Source organism: Callorhinus ursinus, unplaced genomic scaffold (genome assembly GCF_003265705.2).
Source record: "Callorhinus ursinus isolate GAN/ISIS: 27379988/994484 unplaced genomic scaffold, GSC_fseal_2.0 scaffold28, whole genome shotgun sequence".
Lineage (NCBI taxonomy): Eukaryota > Metazoa > Chordata > Mammalia > Carnivora > Otariidae > Callorhinus > Callorhinus ursinus.
This window is the reverse complement of record NW_027397090.1, coordinates 3,084,253-3,105,027: the sequence shown is the minus strand read 5'-3', so window position 1 is coordinate 3,105,027 and position 20,775 is coordinate 3,084,253. Positions and strand designations below refer to the sequence as shown.

The window sequence follows — 20,775 nt, the reverse complement described above, 5'->3', positions numbered from 1 at the left end:
AAAAAAACTGAACTTGCCAAAATTGGCAGGAAAGAAATTTAAAATCTGGCTGGCTCAGTCAGGAGAGCACATAACTCTTGATCTCAGGGTCGTGAGTTTGACACCCCACATTGGGAGTTGAATTTATTTAATAAAAAAACAAATTTAAAAAATGAATCCATTAAACTTAATATCCATAGTTTCAAATTTTTAAGAGATATACAAATTTTTACACAAATTCTTTCAAAGAATAGAGAGAACACTTCCCAACTTATTTTCTGAACCTAGCATAATCTTTTTTTTAATTATTATTTTTGTTTTTTTAAGACTTTACTTATTTATTTGAGAGAGTGAGACAGAGATAGCGAGAGAGAGCACAAGCAGAGAGGAGGGGGAGAAGCAGGCTCCCCGCTGAGCAGGACCCTGGGATCATGACCCGAGCCAAAGGCAGACGCTTAACCGACTGAGCCACCGAGGCGCCTCAAAAGGCAGTTTTTATATCTTCTTTTCCTTTCCTTATACCTTCTTGCCTTGTTGCTCTGGCCGGGGTTCACAGTGCAGTGTTGAATAGAAATAGTAATAGTGGGCATCTCTGTGTCATTCCTGATTTGAGGTGGAAGGCTGTCAATACTTCACAGTTCAATACAAGGTTTGCTTTCTTTATTTGGTTTTCATAAATGCCCTTCAGCAAATTAAGGCAGTTGTGCTCTATTTCCACTTGGCTGAGATTTCAATCTTGGATTTTATGAAGTAGTTTTACTACTTGACATCTCCTGAGGTGATCATATGATTTTTTTCTTCTATTAATATGGTGAATTATATTGATTGATTTTTGAATGTTAGTTTGCCTTTGAATTTCTAAGAAATCCCTACTTGGTGACTATATAATAATGTATAATATATTGCTAATTTGCTTTGGGACTAGTTTTTAAAGGCTTTTTTTGCTATGTTTATGAAAGAGATGCCTTTAATTCTTTTTTTCTTGCGATGTCCCTATTGGGTACTGGTACCAAGGTTATGCTATGTTCAAGATGCTCCCTCTCCCTCTGCCTGCCCCTCCCCGTGCCTGTGCTCTCTCTCTCTCTCTCTAACAAATAAATAAATAAAATCTTCAAAAAAAATAAATAAATAAACCTGTCTTTTCTCATAGATGATATGTTTGTGTATATAAAAACTCAAAAGAACCTATACATGAGGGGCGCCTGGGTGGCTCAGTCAGTTAAGCATCTGCCTTCAGCTCAGGTCATGATCTTAGGGTCCTGGGATCGAGCCCCGCATCGGGCTCTTGGCTCTGTGGGGAGTCTGCTTCTCCCTCCCCCTCTGTGCCCTCTCTCTCTCTCTCTCTCTCTCTCTCTCTCCTTCACTCTTTCTCAAATAAAATCTTTTTTTTTTAAAGAACCTATAAATGAGCTTAACATCGTGAGTAAATTTAGCAAGGGTGCTTGATATGTTTAATAATAATACAAAATCTGTATTTTTATAAACAATCACAATTAGAAAATTGAATTTAAAAATTAAAAAAAAAACCCTGTAATAGCATCAGAATGTGAGATCCTTAGGAATAAATTTCACAAAAGTGTGCCTGGCTTCTAGTCAAACCAAGAATCCAGTTTCTTTGATTTGGGGATCTTAATTTTAAAATACATAAAATAGAAAAGCAGTATTCAGAAATTAATCTAACAGACATTGCACTAAACAGTCTTACAGAATAATTCAATGAAAGAGACTTCCAACACTGATTTATGATGGTGACTTGACAATTCGAAAGAAGATGATGTACTGATGTAAGTGGGAAAAAATAACTCAGAAACATGCTCACCACACTCCCAGTTGTTTTTACTGCAAAAGAATGGCTATGGCCCAAATTTTCTACTTCACATTAAAGACTCATTTAGCTATATACTTAGTTAAATATCAATATCAGGATGTAGAGCAGCCAAAGGCACCTCTTGGCAAAATCAAACCTGTTTTTGGAGTCAGAGTTGATTTAACTTCCAGCAAATTCTGCAGAACTACAAAAATATTTAAATCCACACACATGCACCCAACAGCGTCCAGGCTATCCGCAGGCCAGGGGGGGGTTACCAAGAAGCAACAACGAAAGCAATTATAATAAAACTGTAACAAATATTTCATGCCATTAGAAAGAAATCAACCACAATGTTCTTTGTTCAAAAGAATGGCAAAGTGAAGGACCTCTTGCCAAAAGCAATTGTAGTACATTAATATTAAAACATGATCTAATGACGTCAGAGGTTGTTTGGGGAAAACATTCACCACAGTAAAGGCATATTCTGCATGATAAATTCTTAGCAGAAAAGAAGGGATTTAAACCTCTTTTCTTATTTCACTTGGGAATGATTTTTTTTTTTCATACTGAAACAAAAGATAAATAAATAAAAGAAGAATGGGCGGGGTGGGGGGGGAGGAGAAGGAAGGAGAAGGAAAGATGGAAACTACCACAGCTCACATTTTTGCCTGAAAAGGGATTAAAAAAGCATATTACTCAAGTGCTTAATAATCTTATAAATTTAAAACATCTGAATTTAAGAATAAGGCTTATCTTGGCGTGGCATAAGAACTCCGAGGTTGAGAAATTGTTCTGATTTTATTATCCAGCAAAAAATTAAATAAATAAGTGAGTAATCTCTTTCCTTTACCCCCAACACAGAGCTTCCCTCTTCCTCAGCAAAACAGGATGGATGAAATCCCCTTTGGACTTTGTCACCTTTTCGGGAGACATGATTCACTGCGAGAGGATGATTCCCTCTTTGGGCAGGAGAGGGGAAAGAAAAAAAAAAAAAGAAAAAAATCTGGCACCACTCCTTTCCCATTTGACCTCCTTAAAAGGATCTTTTCTGAAGCTGTTAATCCAGGCTACTAAAATAGCAAGCAACTATTCTTTATTAAAGTTTAAATGGAGCTGCCAATAGAAAGGAGAGCGTGTGTTTCTTAAGAACCTAGGGCAGAGTTTTTCTACGTCCTAAGCATGGACAATTGCCATTATTTGTTTCCCTATTCATATTGTGGCTCTGTGAAGGCCTTATACAAATAAATGTGACAGGCCTTTCGGGGGGGGGAAGTGTGGTTTTAATGGAAACCCGACTGGTAATCAGCGGCTGCGATCTCCTCACGTCAGTTGGTTTCCAGAAACATAACGCACACACGCGCGCCCGCACACCAATACACACGCGCGCCCGCACACCAATACACACGCGCGCCCGCACACCAATACACACGCGCGCCCGCACACAAATCCCAAATGTGATGATTCAGCAATTTAAAGGACCTTAAATTTGGCGATCGTCCTCCAGTGCACACCTCTGGGGAAATTAAAGAACACAGGTTGAGGATTCCGGCGGGTTCATAATCGTTTGCTTTTGGCAAAAACTCGGGGCAAAAACCAAACACCAACTTTAGGCCACTCTGACTGTCCAGGGTGACTTTTAAATAGGTGCAGGTCGCAGCTTGTCTGAAAATAACAAAAGGATCGCAGAAGCAGAGAGTAGGAAGGGGAAAAAAAGAAAAGAAGAGCAGGAAAAGATGAAAAGGAGAGGCAGAAGAGGAGAAAGAAAGTAAAGAAAAAAGGACCAGGACAGCAAAAACAGACGTGGGGGAGGGGAGAGAAATAAAAAGACATTTCCGAAACTCAGGGTCGTTTACCATCCCGTCCGAACGAACACATTCTCTTCTTAGACAAATAACTTCGTAGACAAATAATTAGAAAGTAATCTATGGAAGTAAGTCTGTGTCTTTACAGATGAATGTGATGCTAATGATCTGGATCTTGGAATTTCCGAGTTTGAAGTATGTCTTATTAAAAGACCACAGCAAGACCTAGCTTTTGTAAGACATATTAATCGAAGGAAATGCAAATTATGTCGACTTCATTAAATCTCCTGCACAGTCTGAACACACATTGGCCATGAGTGAGTCACCTGTTGACATTTACCCAGAGGGTACAGGGACAAGGGAAATTATTAGAGAAACACAGCAGGTTATTTCTACCCTGGCAACACAATGCCTACTTCTAATTGGTATATATAAATGATCTTTTAACAACATCCATAATACCCAGGTTCTACCTCAATATTTGAATTTGATCTTCTCTCACCAGGCAAACACTGTGATAGATATCTACAGCTTTCAGTATAAGACTACAAAAGATTCTAATATGATTGAATTTAAAGATTTATGTCCTGTATTGAGAGAAAAATAGCAATGTGTAGAGAAAAGAAATTTAGAACAGAAAAATCAGGTTACTAGACCAACAGTGAAGTTGATTAAAACAACACCCCTGCACTGATGGACTGGGGATTGGGAAGTATCTGACACATTACGCTCAGTTCCTGTACAAACTTACTACATGGGTTGGAGTAGAACTATGACATTATTAGGGGTATTATCCAGAAGACTGATGCAAGGGAAAACTACTTAGATTTTTTTTAAATGAGGAACTGGTGGTCTATGTATTTGTTTTAGTAATGATATAAATATGACAGTTAATTTGCTTTCTATTTTTTTCCAGTGGCTCCAGGAGCCTCACATGTCACATTTTGGACTGAATACTATTTTTACTCCTTCAATATTTTTATTCTCTCTTGATCTTATTCCTTTCTTGACACATTTTTGTTTTTCCAGACTCTGACTTTTTTCCCCGTTTTGTTATATTTGCATGCATTTTTGTAAACCACATCAAATACTCTGCGAGAAGGAAGGACACAAATAATAAACAGATAAATGACAGATGATTGACTTATGCAAATAGATACTCATTTATTTAAAGACTGTATTTATTTATTTAGAGAGAGAGCATGTGTGCATGGGGGGGGCAGAGAGAGAGAGAGAGAGAATCTCAAGCAGACTCCACGTTAAGCACAGAGCCCATCACGGGGTTCAATCTCACAATCCCAAGATCATGACCCCAGCTGATATCAAGAGTCGGATGCTCAACCAACTGAGCCACTCAGGTGCCCCAGTACTATATTTAATATAAATGCAGACTTCTAATAAAATGAGAGTATAACTATATGATTCCATTTATATAATATGCAAAACAGGCAAAACCAATCCATGGTATTAAGGGGTACATACGGGGTAGTAAAACTATAAAGGAAAGCAATAAAGTGTGTGCCATAAAAATTAAACTGGTTACCTTTAGTTAAGGAGAAAATGAGTAGGTCTTCTCGTTCTATTTCTTTACCTGGGTAATTGTTAAAAGGATGTTCCTTTTGTGATAATTCACTGAGCTTTATATTTACGTTTTGTCTTCTTTTCTGTATGTGTATTATACTCCATGAAAGGCTTAAAATTATATATACAGGGGCACCTGTGTGGTTCACTTGGTTAAGTATCTGCCTTCGGCTCAGGTGATGATCCTGGAGTCCCAGGATCGAGCCCCGCGTTGGGCTCCCTGCTCAGCAGGGAGTCTGCTTCTCCCTCTCCCCTTCCGCCTCCCCCTCCTCGTGCTCTCTCTCACTTGAGCTCCTTCTCTCTCTCTCTCAAATAAATAAAATCTTTTTAAAAATTACATATACAATTATATATGTGTGTGTGTGTGTATATATATATATATACACAACAAAAAGATGAAAATAAAAACAAAGACTTGCAGAATAACAGAACAAATTCTACTAGGATTTCTAAAAGCTCAAAAAATAAAAATAAGAAGAGGGTTTATTATTGCAAAGCACAATGTCCGAATTCTGGACATTAAGAATGTTGGATGGGCAGGAATGAAATGGATAATCTCATTTCACAGAACTAACTAAATCAGTACAGTCATAAAAATAGAAAGTATATACACAATCATGCATAATCCATTTTATGACTGTATTTATTGAGGGTCTCCTATGTGGCAGGCACTGTTCCAGGCGCCAGAGACACATCATTGGGGCAGCGAACAAAACAGAGAAGGTCTGCTTTCTGCCGAAGCTTGCACTCTGGAGTGAAGGAGCAAAAGGGAGGAAGAAAGTCGTGACAGGCAGAAAGATAAGTAGACAGAAATACGAATTCCAGAAGGAAGGGACAGCTTATGTAGATCCTCACGAGTGGAAAGAGTTTGGCCTATTTGAAAGACTGAAGGGCCCCTGACCCTGGAACACTCGAAGGGAAAGGACAGGGTGGAACCCATGACATGATGTCAGGGCAGGCAGGGGAGAAGTCATATTGTAGACTGGGGTCTGGGGGAGGGTGCCTGGATTTTGAGTGCAATGGATTTTAAGCAGGAGATTGACACAACGGGTTTACACTTTTAAAAGGCCAATCTGACTATTTCACAAACAATAGGTTTTATGGAGGGAAGAGGGCAACACTCAAGGCGGCCATTGCTTTAGTGGAAGAGAGACAGAATGGCAGCTTCAACAGCATCACTGCTGGTGATCACAGGAGAGAGGATGGGTTCAAATTACGTTGTAGATGGAGAGTCAGCAGGACGGGCTGACGGATCAATGTGGGAGGAAAGGAAATTGAAAGAATCAACGATCTTAGATTGTGGCTGGAGTAAAGGGTAGTGATTGGCAGTGCCTTCTACTGACCTGGGGAAGCTGAGATAAAGCAGGTTTGGAGGTGCAGGGAACTACAGGGGTCCATTTCAGCCACGGTAAGGTGGTGGTGTTAGTTAGACATGCATGTGAAGATGTCACATGGACACTGCAGATGAACCTGGGATATGCTAAAGAGAGATCTAAAATCTCAGAATGAAATGAGGCCACTTACGGATAGGGTATAGACAAGAAACAGACTCAGGGAACAAACTGATGGTTACCAGAAGGGAGGGGCTGGGGGAGGGGGAAATAGGGATGGGGATTAAGCAGGGCACCTGTCGTGAGGAGCACTGGGTGATGTATGGAAATGTTGAATCACTCTACTGTACACCTGAAACTAATATTACACTGTATGTTAACTGCCTGGAATTTAAATAGCAAGCTTTAAAAAATAGTGTACATGAAAAAAAAATGTCCCAGGATGAAGTTTGACAGCACCGCAATGCTTAGAAGTTGAACAGAGGAGAAGGAGTTAATCAAGACTAAGGAAGAGTAGACCCAAACTCTCGCACATTAAGGAACGCTCCGAAAATTAGCATTCTTTTCCCCCAGCATAGTGGGCTAAAAGGCATACTGAGGGTCCTCTCCAGGGACTGAGGGGATCCATGGCCCACTTGAAATCCATTTACAGCACACCAGTGTGCCTCAGCATGATGTGTTCTAGGATATGACCTCAGGAATGAAAGGCAAAGAAAAATCAAATTGATTAAGTCCTGTGTTCACAGTAAATTCAGGTTTTTTGGTATGAAGTTCATAATAATAGATCCCCCAAAAAGGTCTAATTAGGATCCTTTCAAAGACTCTTCCAAGTCTCAATCATCAATATTTAGTCTCACGACATCTGGAAACAGACATTTTTCAAAATTCTTTGAGGCAAAGGTGTGCATAGAAATTTTACTTTCCTTCAAGACCTAGAAAAATGCATAAATGCGTTCTAGAAACGTGTGTCAAATTAATGATTATGTTGAGCACCCCCAAATACAAAATAACATAGCTGTTTATAGAGAAAACTCTTTGGACAGAGAACTATCCATGTTATGAAAATAAAGAACGCTAAAATTATTTACAGGCACATCGAAAACCTCCCATTTGGTTTGGTGTTAATACGTGATTGGAAAACTATGAAATCTAACATTGAGTTTAGTGAATATCGCAAAATTCGACTTGATTCCTTTCTGATACCCACTAAAGATCTAGGAACTTCTATTCATTTATTTTTTCAGATTTTATTTATTTATCTGAGAGAGAGCATTCATTTATTTTTTCAGATTTTATTTATTTATCTGAGAGAGAGCAAGGGGGGGAGGGGGCAGAGGCAGAGGAGGGAGAAGCAGACTCCCCACTGAGCAAGGAACCTGACACGGGGCTTGATCCCAGGAGCCTGGGATCATGGCCTGAGCCGAAGGCAGATGCTTAACCGACTGAGCCATGAGGGTGTCCCGATGTAGGAACTTTTAAAAACTGTCCTGCCGCCCTTCTTACTCTGAACAATGAGTTTCCTCTTTAAAGTCAAACTTCTTAGGACACCTGTGTGGCTCGGTCAGTTAGGCGTCTGCCTTAGGCTCAGGTCATGATCCCAGGCTCCTGGGATCGAGTCCTGCCTCAGGCTCCTTGGTCAACGGGGAACCTCCTTCTCGCTCTGCCTGCCCCCCCCCCCCCACCGCTTGTGCTCTCTCTCTGACAAATAAATAAATAAAACCTTAAAAATAAAGTCAAACTTCTTGGATCCCCATCCTTTAGGTCCGTCTTGGCACAACTGCTCAGTGATGTTCCGTGGCCCCTCCACAAATGGACACACACATAGGCATGCACACATGCGTACTTTGGTCAAGGGTCTCCAGAGCCTTCTTTCCACTAGAGTAGGCCACCTTCCAGGATTAGTGACTCTGGACTCTCTCTCTCATGACAGTACCTATATCTGCAGTCTTTGCACATAGAGGCACTTCGTCTTCTTATACCCCAATGTCCAGGCAACAATGAAGGACGTCCCTACTCTGCCAGGTTCCTACAGGAGGCCCTTCAAGCCCAACCTTAAGAAAAACCTCCAATGATAAGAAAAACCAAGGCCCTTTACCGTACCTCGGATTCTTGGTAGCTCTGCTAACGAAAACCAACATCACTTATAACAGGGTCTGCCTCCCTTCTAACTCCCCAAATCTGAGTATCATCATTACTATCATCATTGACAGCAAAATCGTTCCTTTGTACTGATGTATCACAGTTTGATCTGATTTAACGATCTACAGAAAAACAGGATGATGAGCGTTTGGTGGACTGACTACCTTTTTTTCCTGTTAAATAAAAATATTTTTTGAACAATAAACCAAGCTTCTTAGTTTGCAAGAAACTTAAACAAAATGCTCTCTAGCGTTTGCCTGCACTGCACATTTGCATTGTCAAACAACTTCCCTCTTGGCTGGGATCCCCAATTACCTTTATTTTCCTTCTGCTCTGTCACAGAGATAAATGATCGTATTTACTTGGTTTGGTTGAGGGCACAGTTTCCCACAGAGCATTTTTATAGATGTCCATTGCCAGAAAAAATTTAAAACAGGTTTACTGGGGCCATTAGCTCTAAAATAGTCGCAGGAACTACATAACTTTTGGACATTTTCCTCTCCACATTGTGGAAGAGACAGGAAGTGAAGGAAAGCGTCCTCAAAAGAGTGGTGTCAACATTCTCTTGGTCATCTCCTTCCTTTTTAAAAAAATTTTTTCAGTCTGTTAATCACTGTTTTTCATTTTCTTGGGCTAAATACTTCTGAGAAAAATCTACGTCTATCATGTTCAAGATGGATTACTGAAAGAAAGAAAAAAAAAAAAGCTTTATACAATACCCAAAGCTGTCCTATGAGAGACAATACTGAATTTTTGGGGTAATTTTGTGCCACCAAAGTCAACTAACAAGGTTAGGAAGCCAGGTTAGAAAGCCCTTTTGGAAGTGGTGTGGGCTCCACGGACGGAGATGAAAAATATTCAAAGGGTAATCGATGATGATGTGCTGGGAACACAGGGCTGAATTAGGATGGGAAATGCTACAAGATAGGTGTTAACGAGGTGACAAGGTGACTGTAAAAGACCCAACATCAAATTACCAACGTGAAAGGTGTTTATTTTGCCATCCAAGCAGTAGTCCACAAACCAAGCATATATAAATATTAGGTGCTATTTCAATATGAGGATGTGGATTCTGGCCCTGAGTTGCACTGCTATGGGGCAAGAATCACCTCTGGAAGCTGCTGGCTGGCCAGAGGAGCCCACAGAGGTGGTGGGCTCCCCAACAGAGGTGCAGCAGTTCCATTTAAAACTCCTGTCTAGTGAAACAGCAAAGATCCTTCATGCCTATTTTTAAATGCACATTTTTAATATGTAGTATAATGCTACTCTTTAACAAACTCTTTACTCCCTGCTTCTCTGATGAAGCTTCCTGCGGTCTTTAAAGGGGTTGTTAACCCAAGAATGGATCACACTCATTCTGCATGAGCAAGTCGAGAAACACTCCATTAAGCCTTCCAGTATTTAATAGAAAGAGCCATCTCTCACCTCTGAGGAGATGAGCCAGCTGCTCGGTGATGAGTTCAGGAGCCTCCTGGAGAATCTCTTTCACCACAAGGGAAGAGGAAGACTCTCGAAACTCAAGGCCGCCATCGCTCTGCTCCACTGGATTAATGACTTTGACAACCGCTGATTCTAAGGTTTTGTCCTCACTGTAAAGCAAATGGAGGAGAGGAAGACAAAGAGATACGGCTTATTTTCTTACTTTCTGGAAGTATTTAATCTCCATTCCCGCACAAATGACTTCCGCTCAACAGCTAAAAATCTGAGTAAGCTCACATGATGCAGAAGAGAGGACCCTTATTCTATGTGCCTTCATACTCCATTTCAGTGAATTCACTCCCCAAGGGTCTTAGCAGGTGGCCCCTCACACCTCAGCACTTCTATCTCTTGTTTTGCTATTGGAAAGTAATAATAATAATAATAATAATAATAACAACAATAATTAGTAATAGCTAATATTTACTAAGCTTCCATTACAGGCCAGACACTATTATCAGGCCAGACAGAATATCACCACGTCTTAGACTATAAAATGACCCTACGGAATGGGTTCTAGTAAAACTCCTATTTTAAAAATGGGGAAACGGAGGCACAAAGAGGTTAAGAAATTTGTCCAAGGTCACAAAGCTTGTAAGCAGGCTAGCTTGTGTTTAAACTCTGATAATCTGGTTCCAGAACTTGCACCTGCAGTCTCAGGGCTGGAGAAAAGCTACTACGGGCTGATTTACTTCCACCACCCTCCTTTATATGTTGGCTTTATCAAAGGCAGAAAGAAAGATGTGAATAAGACCGACGTTGGTCCTTCCGTCTGCCAGAAACAAATGAGTGGCAACGGAGGAAATAAAGATCTCAATTTCTTTTTGGAAAGCATTCTGTTTCACAAACAGTCCTAAAGCTGGAGTTCACAGCATCAGTCCCAACACCAGCTTAAGTTTTTCAGTTTATCTGGGAACAAAACGCTTCCAAAGATCCTGACTGACACACACGTTTTGTAGCTCATTCCTCTGGCGTCTTGCATCACTTGCATTAGTTGGTTTGAAAAAGTTAACACATAAATTTAGTCAAGCAGGTGATCATCCTGAGCACTGATAATTGAAATCAGTCAAATAAACTCCCAGTAACTCTCAGTCAGTTGTCAACAACCGATTAATAAATATTCAAAAGAATTTATGTTTCAAACGGCATGGGGATAAAAACAGCCCCACACAAGCTGACTGTTTTCAAAACTCTTCATAATGAATGAACTGCATGATTGGAATTACCATGTATTTATACTTAAATATGCTTCCTAAAAGGCGTTAAATAAAAAAATTAGATAACTGTACAAGTTTTTCCTTCATGTGTACTTATATCAGTACCCACTGGTTAATGTTCTAAACCATTAGCAAACTGGCTAAGTGTGCAAAAAACCTCTTGTCTCAAACTAGAGGTGTTTCACTGGTGACTCTTCATTCGGTAGCACCACGGAGCTTATCAAAAGAGCATTTGTGTTGGGTTGGATAAGTCCCTGAAGGCAGACAATTTGTCTAATTTCTCTTTATGTACATTTAGATTCTTGCACCAGTTAGCAAATCCTGAGTACTTACTGAAGGAGGCAGAAGACCCGAGTTTAATACAAACTACTCTAGTAACTGCATGAGGTACCTTGGACAAGTCATTTGCAACCGTGGGGTTCAGATTTCTTGTCCACAAAATAATGAATTCGAACTCCATGCACTTTAAAAATCCATCCTGCTCTTACAGTTTCACATGCTATGAATGGATGAGCCAATGATCAGATGACCTCCACATCTGATCCATACGCTTTTTCATTTCACCACTGAGATATTTTTCTTAAGAACCTTTCAGTTTTATTTAGTGTTTAATTTCAGTTTTCATTACATATTTACAGAATCGGTACATAGGACTGTTGTGTTGCTATAATACACTGTTTGAAATGGTTCAAAATTATAATCTTGGTCACTGCTGCAATAACTTTCCACTCAAAGATGTCATATTTGAAATGCCAAAGTCAAAAGGGAGGACTGGAATAGCCCACATTTTGCCATAAAAGAAGAAAAAATATTCTTTTCCCTCTGATGTTGTCTGCCTTTAATGCAATTCCCAAAGTCACAAAAAGCCTGAACGAGGTGATACTGTCCCCATAAGAGCCTCGGTTCAAGGATCAAACCTCCCCCCAGAGCCTTACCTGGCCAGCACGTTGCTGCCAACAAGTGTTATAGATAACTTCCCTTCATCATTGAGCTGATGCAGATTAATTTCATCTCGGAATATGTGGAATGATTCAGAGATATTTAGCTCTTCTAAAATAAACCTTGTCTCGGTGAAGTAACTGAATTCAGTTCTTGGTATGTTCAGCACTGGCAAACAGAGAACCCCAGGTGGACTGACCTGTGAAGAAGAGAGTTGACTGATTCACCATCAGCAGCAGGAGGAAAGAGCATAACTCCATTTGCTTCAAGCCTGAGGGCAATGGTAAATGGAACAAGAGTCTTTTGGCTTCACTCACCCACATGACATGCAGAATCAGCTCTTCCTGAACCCAATTAACAGAGCATTAGCTACAGGTAAATGGCCCCTAATATTTTTTAACCTCTTGTTACTCTTTTATATCTTATTTCAACCCCTCCGCAATTGAAACACACACACACACACACACTTTCTCTCTCTCCTTTTCAGGGGAAACAAATTCATATGTCCTTATGAAATCGGCAGAAAACTAGAATGATCGCAGTAGGGCAGATGAGGACTGTGGTGACACAGAAGGGCATATATGTCCCATCTACATGGGATGCCTGCCATTCATCAGGCTAATCCTGAATACAATAATGTGCAATAATCATTAGAAGTTTATGTATGGCCAGTTATTTTTCTTAATTAATTGAGTTGTATCAAACTCCTGATTTTGAAACTTGAGTCAAGTGCACGTGGCCTGAGAATATTGTGGGGCAGGACCTATTTTGAGGTTAGGATCAGAACTAGGTTCTAGCCCCAGCCTCAGCTGTGTGACTTGGAGAAAGCAATTTTCCTTTTGGAAACCCAGTTTAACCCATCTGTAGAATGCGGCTTACCTACCAGAGTGAAAACTATTTAAATGGAGTCACACATGGGAAGTTGCAAGGCTCTGCATTTATTCTAGGTGTTAATACTCTCAGAGGAAGTCACCATGTTCTTGGGAAAAAAAAAATTCAAATGGAGATGCAGACCTCTGCATCTGACCTCTGCATCTGACCGCCGCTGACCTCTGGTCAGGGGGCAGGGCCTGGTAAACTAAAAGGAATGCCCCGAAATAGGACAAATTCCAGTATGTGACCCTTCAGTAATTCCATATTTGTCCCCATGCTGAGTGAAGAGCCATTTTATCTATCACAACTACTTTCCCATTCCTTGGGTCTCATGTTATTTTCATTCAAGACATTGCAGTAGGTGGTGGTGGTGTTATTTACAATTTCCTTAAGAGTCCATGCCACTATTGATCTAAAAACCAGTCTGGTTCAGTTCTCGGGAAAAGCAACATTTTTTTTTTCTAGGAGTCAAAGAGTCCAGTTAATAGGATTAAGCGTTTAATATGCATGTCTTGACATAGGCACATTTATCTCCTTATGCCAATTAATCTCCCTCGTAAAGTTCACAAATTTGATATAGAGTCCGTATGTAGAGATCAGAATATTTTACCTGGCATTTTTGTCAGCTGTTGTCCTAAGCCATTCTTGCCACCCACAGCTCATTCTGGAAGACTGGGTTTCATGTGAATTTAAATTACTCTAGATCAGCTATGCATACTCTCAGAGGCAAGGATCCAAACAAAATTGGAATAAAACAAATCAGACTCCGGAAAATTAAAAATTCTGTGAAATTGGAAATAGCACCAAGACACTCATACTGTGCTTTTTTAGACTTGGAGGTGACGCATTATCATGGGCTGATGAATTTTATGAAATTGAAATTTTAGAACAATTTATTAAAAGGTCTTTTCCACCTCTGTAGGGATGTTACAGATTTCACAGAGTACAAAGATTCTCACTCAAGGGAGATTATCACAAACTGAGAATGACCCTTGTTAGGGTTAAGAGGCAAGAACAGAATATAGATGTGACATGTAATACCTCTGCTACTGAAAACTCCAGCCAATATGCTCTGTATTTCATGTAATGTTCATGCACATATTTTTCTATTCCCAACAGTAAAACTAACCAACAAGGATGACAAAGGAAAATAAGAAATTCTGACCCTACTTTTGTTAGTTCTCTGAATTCCCATAAAAGTAAACAACTATCATATATATTTTTTTAAAAAATTTATTTGGATCTGTGATTCAACAGTCTTACACAATTCACAGCGCTCACCGTAGCACATACCCTCCCCGATGTCTATCACCCAGCCACCCCATCCCTCCCCCCCCCACCACTCCAGCAACCCTCAGTTTGTTCCTGAGATTAAGAATTCCTCATATCAGTGAGGTCATATGATACATGTCTTTCTCTGATTGACTTATTTCACTCAGCATAACACCCTCCTGTTGAATCACAGATCTGAAACAAATAACGCAACATATTTTAAGAAAAAAGAAAAAGAAGAAGATAGCAGGAGAGGAAGAATGAAGGGGAGTAAGTCAGAGGGGGAGACGAACCAGGAGAGATGATGGACTCTGAAAAACAAACTGAGGTTTCTAGAGGGGAGGGGGGTAGGGGGATGGGTTAGCCTGGTGATGGGTATTAAAGAGGGCACGTTCTGCATGGAGCACTGGGTGTTATGAACAAACAATGGATCATGGAACACTACACCAAAACAAATTATGTAATATATGGTGATTAACATAACAATAAAAAAATTAAAAAAAATTTATTTGGAAGCATTGATCTCAATGAAATAATGTTTCATGAAGAAAGTAGACAAGAAATAACTAGACAATGCCTCACATATAGTAGGTGACCAATAAATATTAGTTGTTTAATAGATTATAACACATTATCCTCTGCAACAATAAACCAGAACATGAAAACTTAAGTGAATGGGTTCCTCACTTTTCCAGAAAATTTTTGTGGGTTCCACATTTCCATCATATGCGTTCCATCATAATTCAAATACAAAAAGCATAATCTTCTTTCCCCTCACCTTGTCTAGAAAGTAAGCATATGTGAAGGCAGAAATGAGAGAATCCAAGTCACACGACTTATGTCCAATCACCACATGGACCTTTTCCAAGCGTTTGCTTCGATTCTGAAACAAATTCAAACAAAACGTCATAATTTAACACACAACAGATCAAGATAAAAAGGATATTTTTCAATCTTTTTTTCAAAAGTATTCCTTAGCTATATTCACACACAATTGCAGAAATTCATAAATTTATCATGAAGTTTTATACGAGGACACAAAATTGCAGAACATGTTTAACATTCAGAAATGCTAAAATTCTAGTGCGTCCTCGGGAACAGAAAATTGTGGGTTCACAACCTCGGGAGGTTCCCCAGGTGACATCTGCAAATGACCTCCACATGCAGAGGGCAGGGAGAGACCAAAGGAAGTGGCAGACCCGATGGGTAGGTGGTAGTTTAATAAATAAGGAAGCCTACTTACAAGGCTTGTTTTGGGCGCCTGCAAGATAGGCAGATCTTCACACCCACCTGCCAGAAGCTTAAAAATTTATACAGGGGCCTTCACTGGGCTCAGTCATGTGTGGTCTCAACATCACATTACTCTCTGAAGGCTGTGTCCTTGGAACAGCTCCCACTGTGGGAACAGTGGACAAAGTGCATATTCCAAGGACAGGGCAGAGGACAAGGAGTCTCCAATTGTCCGGGTCTAGCTCATGAGTCAGCCATTAGTCATGTCCTCTAGATGAACTTTTCCAACAAAAATGTGGTCTTATTAAGATTATTACAGTCTAACTTGATATGAATTGTGTCCCCGAGTCAGAATTTTTTAGTAAGAGATTATTTTGGTCGAAAGGGAAGATCCCTAAGTGTGGTGGTCCTCCTTTATCTGCAGGGGATACATTCCAAGACCCCCAGTGCATGCCCAAAGCCGCTGATAATACTGAGCCCTGTATATACTGTTTTTTCCTATACATACATACTTATGTCAAGTTTATAAGCTAGGCATAGTAAGAGATTAACAACAATAACTAATAATAAAATGGAACAATTATAGCAATATACTGTAATGAAAGTTATGTGAATGTGGTCTCTCTCTCTCTCTCTCTCAAAAGATCTTATTATACTGTACTCACCCTTCTTGTGATGATATGAGATGATAAAATGCCTAGGCGATGAGATGAAGTGAGGGGAATGACGCAGGCGCGGTGACATAGCGTTAGGCTATTACTGACCTTCTGACAATGTCAGAGGAGGATCATCTGCTTCCAGACCGCTGCTGACTGCGGGTAATGGAAACCATGGAAAACGAAACCATGGATAAGGGAGAACTACTGTATTCTATGTCATGTCCTTAGGTAAGATGTTCTTTTTAAGATTTTATTAATTTATTTTGAGAGAGACAGAGCATGCCTGAGTCAGAGGAGAAGCAGAGGAAGAGGGAGAGAGAGCATCTCAAGCCGACTCCGTGCTGAGCAGAGAGCCCAACGCGGGGCTCAACCCCACGACCCTGAGATCCAGGACCTGAGCTAAAATCAAGAGTTAGACCAACCAACTGAGCCACTCAGGTGCCCCTAAGATGTTCTTAATTTGAGAGACGGAGTGACTTTTTTCATATGCCCTTGGCTTGCAACACACAATTTGGTTAATGATTTATTTTTTTCCCACCACATTCTGGGTGACAGGTTATGTTCTCTCTGCATTATATTCTATAGTTTGGCAAATGAAAGTGGTAACATTTTTTTCCTCCCCCCACCCCAGCAAAGGGATATGATTAGTATTATTGCTCTAAAAATACAAATCAGTTGCTATTAAAAAGTGTACATAGTCACCTCTCTGCAAGAGAAGAGATACTGTTTTCTTTCCTGGTTAACTCAATAGTTACTTAAAATTCCTTTAGAGAAGGCTGAACTCCTTGTGAAACACTGGGTTGGAAATGCCAAAGAAAGGCCTGCTTCTAGAAAGTTCCACAACAAAGCTGTCCAATGATAACTATAATCTAAATTAACTTCTTTCTGGTACATATGTGTACCTCCCCCACTTTGCACCCTTTGTTTTAACTTCTCTTTTTAGGACTGACTAGAAAGCCTACTCCATTGCAGTACCACTCAAAGAGGCTATATAAAAATATATATAAAAATATATAAAAAATTACACTGCTCATTACTATTCCAAAAAAGCTACTTAATCTTTTTTCTACTGAACAAAGACAAAGCATTATTTAGTAACCTACTAGGTATTTTACAAATGAATCTCTGAAGTTGTTATTAGTATGGAACTACTGATGTCAGGGTCAGAAACAAGTTTTTAAACCAGGCTGTGGCCCAAGAAACTATTATAATAAAGTAAATCTTGAAGGAGGTTAAAGAGTCTATCTCTTACAGAGAGTAAGAGCAGGATCAATATTGCAGATGAGTCATCTAATATGTGTTATGGCTAAATTAAAATAAACATGTATTTTTTCAAATATATTGAGATACTGATCTTTAGTCAAACAACATGACTTGAAAGTATGATATAAACTCTCTGAATGTAATTACAACTCACTCCCCTTCATCACCACCCCCTTTCTTCCTCTTCCAGCTTCCTTCACTTAACTTCATAAATTTATAGCTGGCTCACTTGTACCCTTGGGGGTTCTAGTCTTGGCCCAGTTCTCATCTGAAAGCCGGACTGCTTCCCCTGTGCAAGACTGTCAGATATTCTAGAGGTACCTAAAGAAATTTAGGTAAATGGAATTATACTCCATTACAACACAAACAAATGCATTAGGAAATCTTATGACTGTAGAAAGCTGTCCTTCCGAGAAGCTTGAAGGTCTAAGTAGACGTTACCTCATTTCTCCCTTCAGAACTTGTAAGGCAGACAGTAAGAAGATTAACCATACTTTATACAGGTCAGTGGAGTCCGTGATGGGGCCAGGATCATTCCCGGACCCCATGACCCAGTACAGAGAGCCCTCTCCTCTGCCCTGCACCAGCCACTCCACAATGCCATAATGACTTCAGCATCTACAAAATGAGTGAGCACGGGCGTTGAGGGAGAAAAGAGAATGTTAAATATGCATTCTAAATATAGCAAGGCTTCAGACATTTATAGCATCAAAATTACCCCAAAGCTGACCTATCTGCTTTCTTATCTGAGTTTGACAATTTGTAGGCACAGCTGTTGGCTCAATAATCAACTTTCATGAAAGACATGGGGGAAATAAGATTTGTGTGTCAATTCATTTCCAAGTCTAAGCCAATCATTACTTAAAAAAAAAAAAGAAAGAAGCTAACTAAGATTGTGAACCCAAAGCATGGTGGACCAATTCTCAGAACTCAGGAATCTTCCAAGACTGTGATTTATTCATTCTTGTCCAGTTAAAGAGAAAAAATGTATCATCTTACCAATCAGACTAAAGATGATCCTGGTACAAAATCTTGAGGTTCTCTGTGGTGCTCCATGCCTCTCTCCTCATGCTCTCCTGTGTCTCGTCTGACCTCCCTTCTTCCCACACGTCAATCTCCCTCCTACTTGTGGCCTCTTTGAGGCATTTGCTCCTGTCTGCTATCTGCAGTCAGTGCCCCAGGACCCAGGCTCCAACTCTATCTTTCCCCCACCACCCACCTCCACCAAAATGTGCCATGCTGGTGCCCACATTATGAGGGACTGATCTGCCTCTCCGTAAACAATTCCACACTTTCATTTTAAAGAGACCTCCCAGGGATTATGCCACAGTCCAAAAAGATGACCAGAAATTTCAAGTTGGCTGAAAATGTTGGACCAGACAAAAGAGACATCACAATCAGAGGTAACTTTGGTGCCTGCCAATGAGCCTTAAGAGTGAGGGCCTCAGGGGCGCCTGGGTGGCTCAGTCAGTGGGGCTCCTGGCTCCTGATTTTGGCTCAGGTCATGATCTCAGAGTCCTGGGATCAAGCCCCGCATTGGGCTCTGTGCTCAGCATGGAGTCTGCTTGGTATTCTCCCCGTTCCCTTTGCCCCTCCCCCTGCTCCTGCTCTCTGTCTCTCTCTAAAATAAATAAAATCTTAAAAAAAAAAAAAGATTAATAGGCTCAGCCTCAAAAAGTCTCGGATATTTGTAAGTGCCTGAACCTTACCAAAAAACACTAAGATATAATTAAAGTGTAGCAAAAGTTAGATATTATCACAACCATGTTCCAAAAGACTTCTGCCTGCTTCGAGGAATAAAACAAGAAATTAATTATGTAAACTCAAACAGTGGGTGAGCTCAAGGAATGTAGAGGATTTGGCTTTTCAAATTGGGGTCAACAACCAGAGAACGCAGGCTCCACTTTCAAGCTTCCTACCACAAATGATCTTGGCAGTGTGAACAGACCAAGCACAGGGATCAAATCCTAGCAATAAAGTCTGGGGACTGATTTCAGGTGTGTCCAAGGATGGTAACGGGGGGCATTACGATGCCTGGTCTACTCTGGCAATAGTCCCATCCATAGGGGCAGCAGTGAACCAGGTTCCTGGAACTGAGCAGGGACTCTTGACCACAGTGACACTCTCTGGATCTGTGCCTCTCCTAGCAGGTCTGTGGACCCCTTCCTATTTCACATCTCCACATATTCATAGACCCGAAGATGTCCAATCTTAATAACTATGTCCCTCGATACAGTTCAAATTAGGGTCTGAATTATTCACAAACAGACAAATTATGCCCAAATGAAAGTGATAGCTTTATCAATTCAATTAATTACTGTCATTCAACTAATAAAAATCTATTTGTGCTATCCAGCAGTAAACCAAACAGATCCCAGCCCTCGTGGCTCTCGCATTTGAGTGCAAGGAGATATGACGAACCAAATAATTAGATAATAAGTTGAGGGGTAGGGTTCACTGGGATGAGGATCATTTGAGAAGGTAACGTTTGAAAAAGACCTGAGGTGAAGAAGTGGGACCTAAGGATATCTCAGTCCAGGGGAATAGCCAGGGCAAAGGCCCTGAGGTGAGATTACATCCAGCTTGTTCAACAAATATTTATTGCCTAGTGTATACATTTTCTAAATGTGACACATGCACACCAAGCATTAAGCAATCTGAGGAGACAGAAGATTCATCACTAATGTCACAAGCCCAACACAGAATGGAATCCTGATAATGGGTAGAAATAGATATTATACTGCTTTGTCATCTATACTTTCAAATAGATGGGCAGAATCTTTCCTTAATCAATGCATAAAAGAAAATATATCGAGCATGCCAGTATTCCAGATCACAATTTTGATATGCTTTCAAAGTGTAATCCTATACGACACAAAAATGAGACTTCTTAATGAAGTTTACTCATCTCTTTTAAAAAAGCCAGCAAAATGCCTACATATTCAGATGCAACCACCCATTAAAAGAAATTGCACTTGTCAGGCAAAAGCACTTTCAAATACACCCACAGAAAACAGAATCGATCGGAAAGAGGGTCCTTCCAGGGTCCTGCTAGAGGCCTAGGCCCCTCCATCAATTTTCTCATAGCCGTATCCTGGGAGAAACAAAGCTGCTCCAACCCATAACTTGAACATCTAAAGTACCATAATTAAAAGTTTGGGGCACAGAGGGAGAAAATGCTGGAGGGAATAAAGGACATGGCAT

The 20,775-nt window shown here is 40.3% G+C and overlaps 1 protein-coding gene across 6 annotated transcripts in view; it reads right to left on the bottom strand.

Annotated features, from left to right (window-relative positions):
• Window positions 1–20,775, bottom strand: part of PRUNE2 (prune homolog 2 with BCH domain) — a 258,870-nt gene that overhangs the window by 190,905 nt on the left and 47,190 nt on the right. For all 6 annotated transcript variants that reach the window (XM_073878052.1, XM_073878054.1, XM_073878056.1 and 3 more), the window contains exons 2-4: window positions 15,198–15,302; window positions 12,271–12,473; window positions 10,068–10,231 (exon numbers count right to left, since the gene is read on the bottom strand). In XM_073878052.1, coding sequence (XP_073734153.1) covers window positions 10,068–10,231; window positions 12,271–12,473; window positions 15,198–15,302 — 472 coding nt within the window. The remainder of the gene's footprint in view (window positions 1–10,067; window positions 10,232–12,270; window positions 12,474–15,197; window positions 15,303–20,775) is intronic.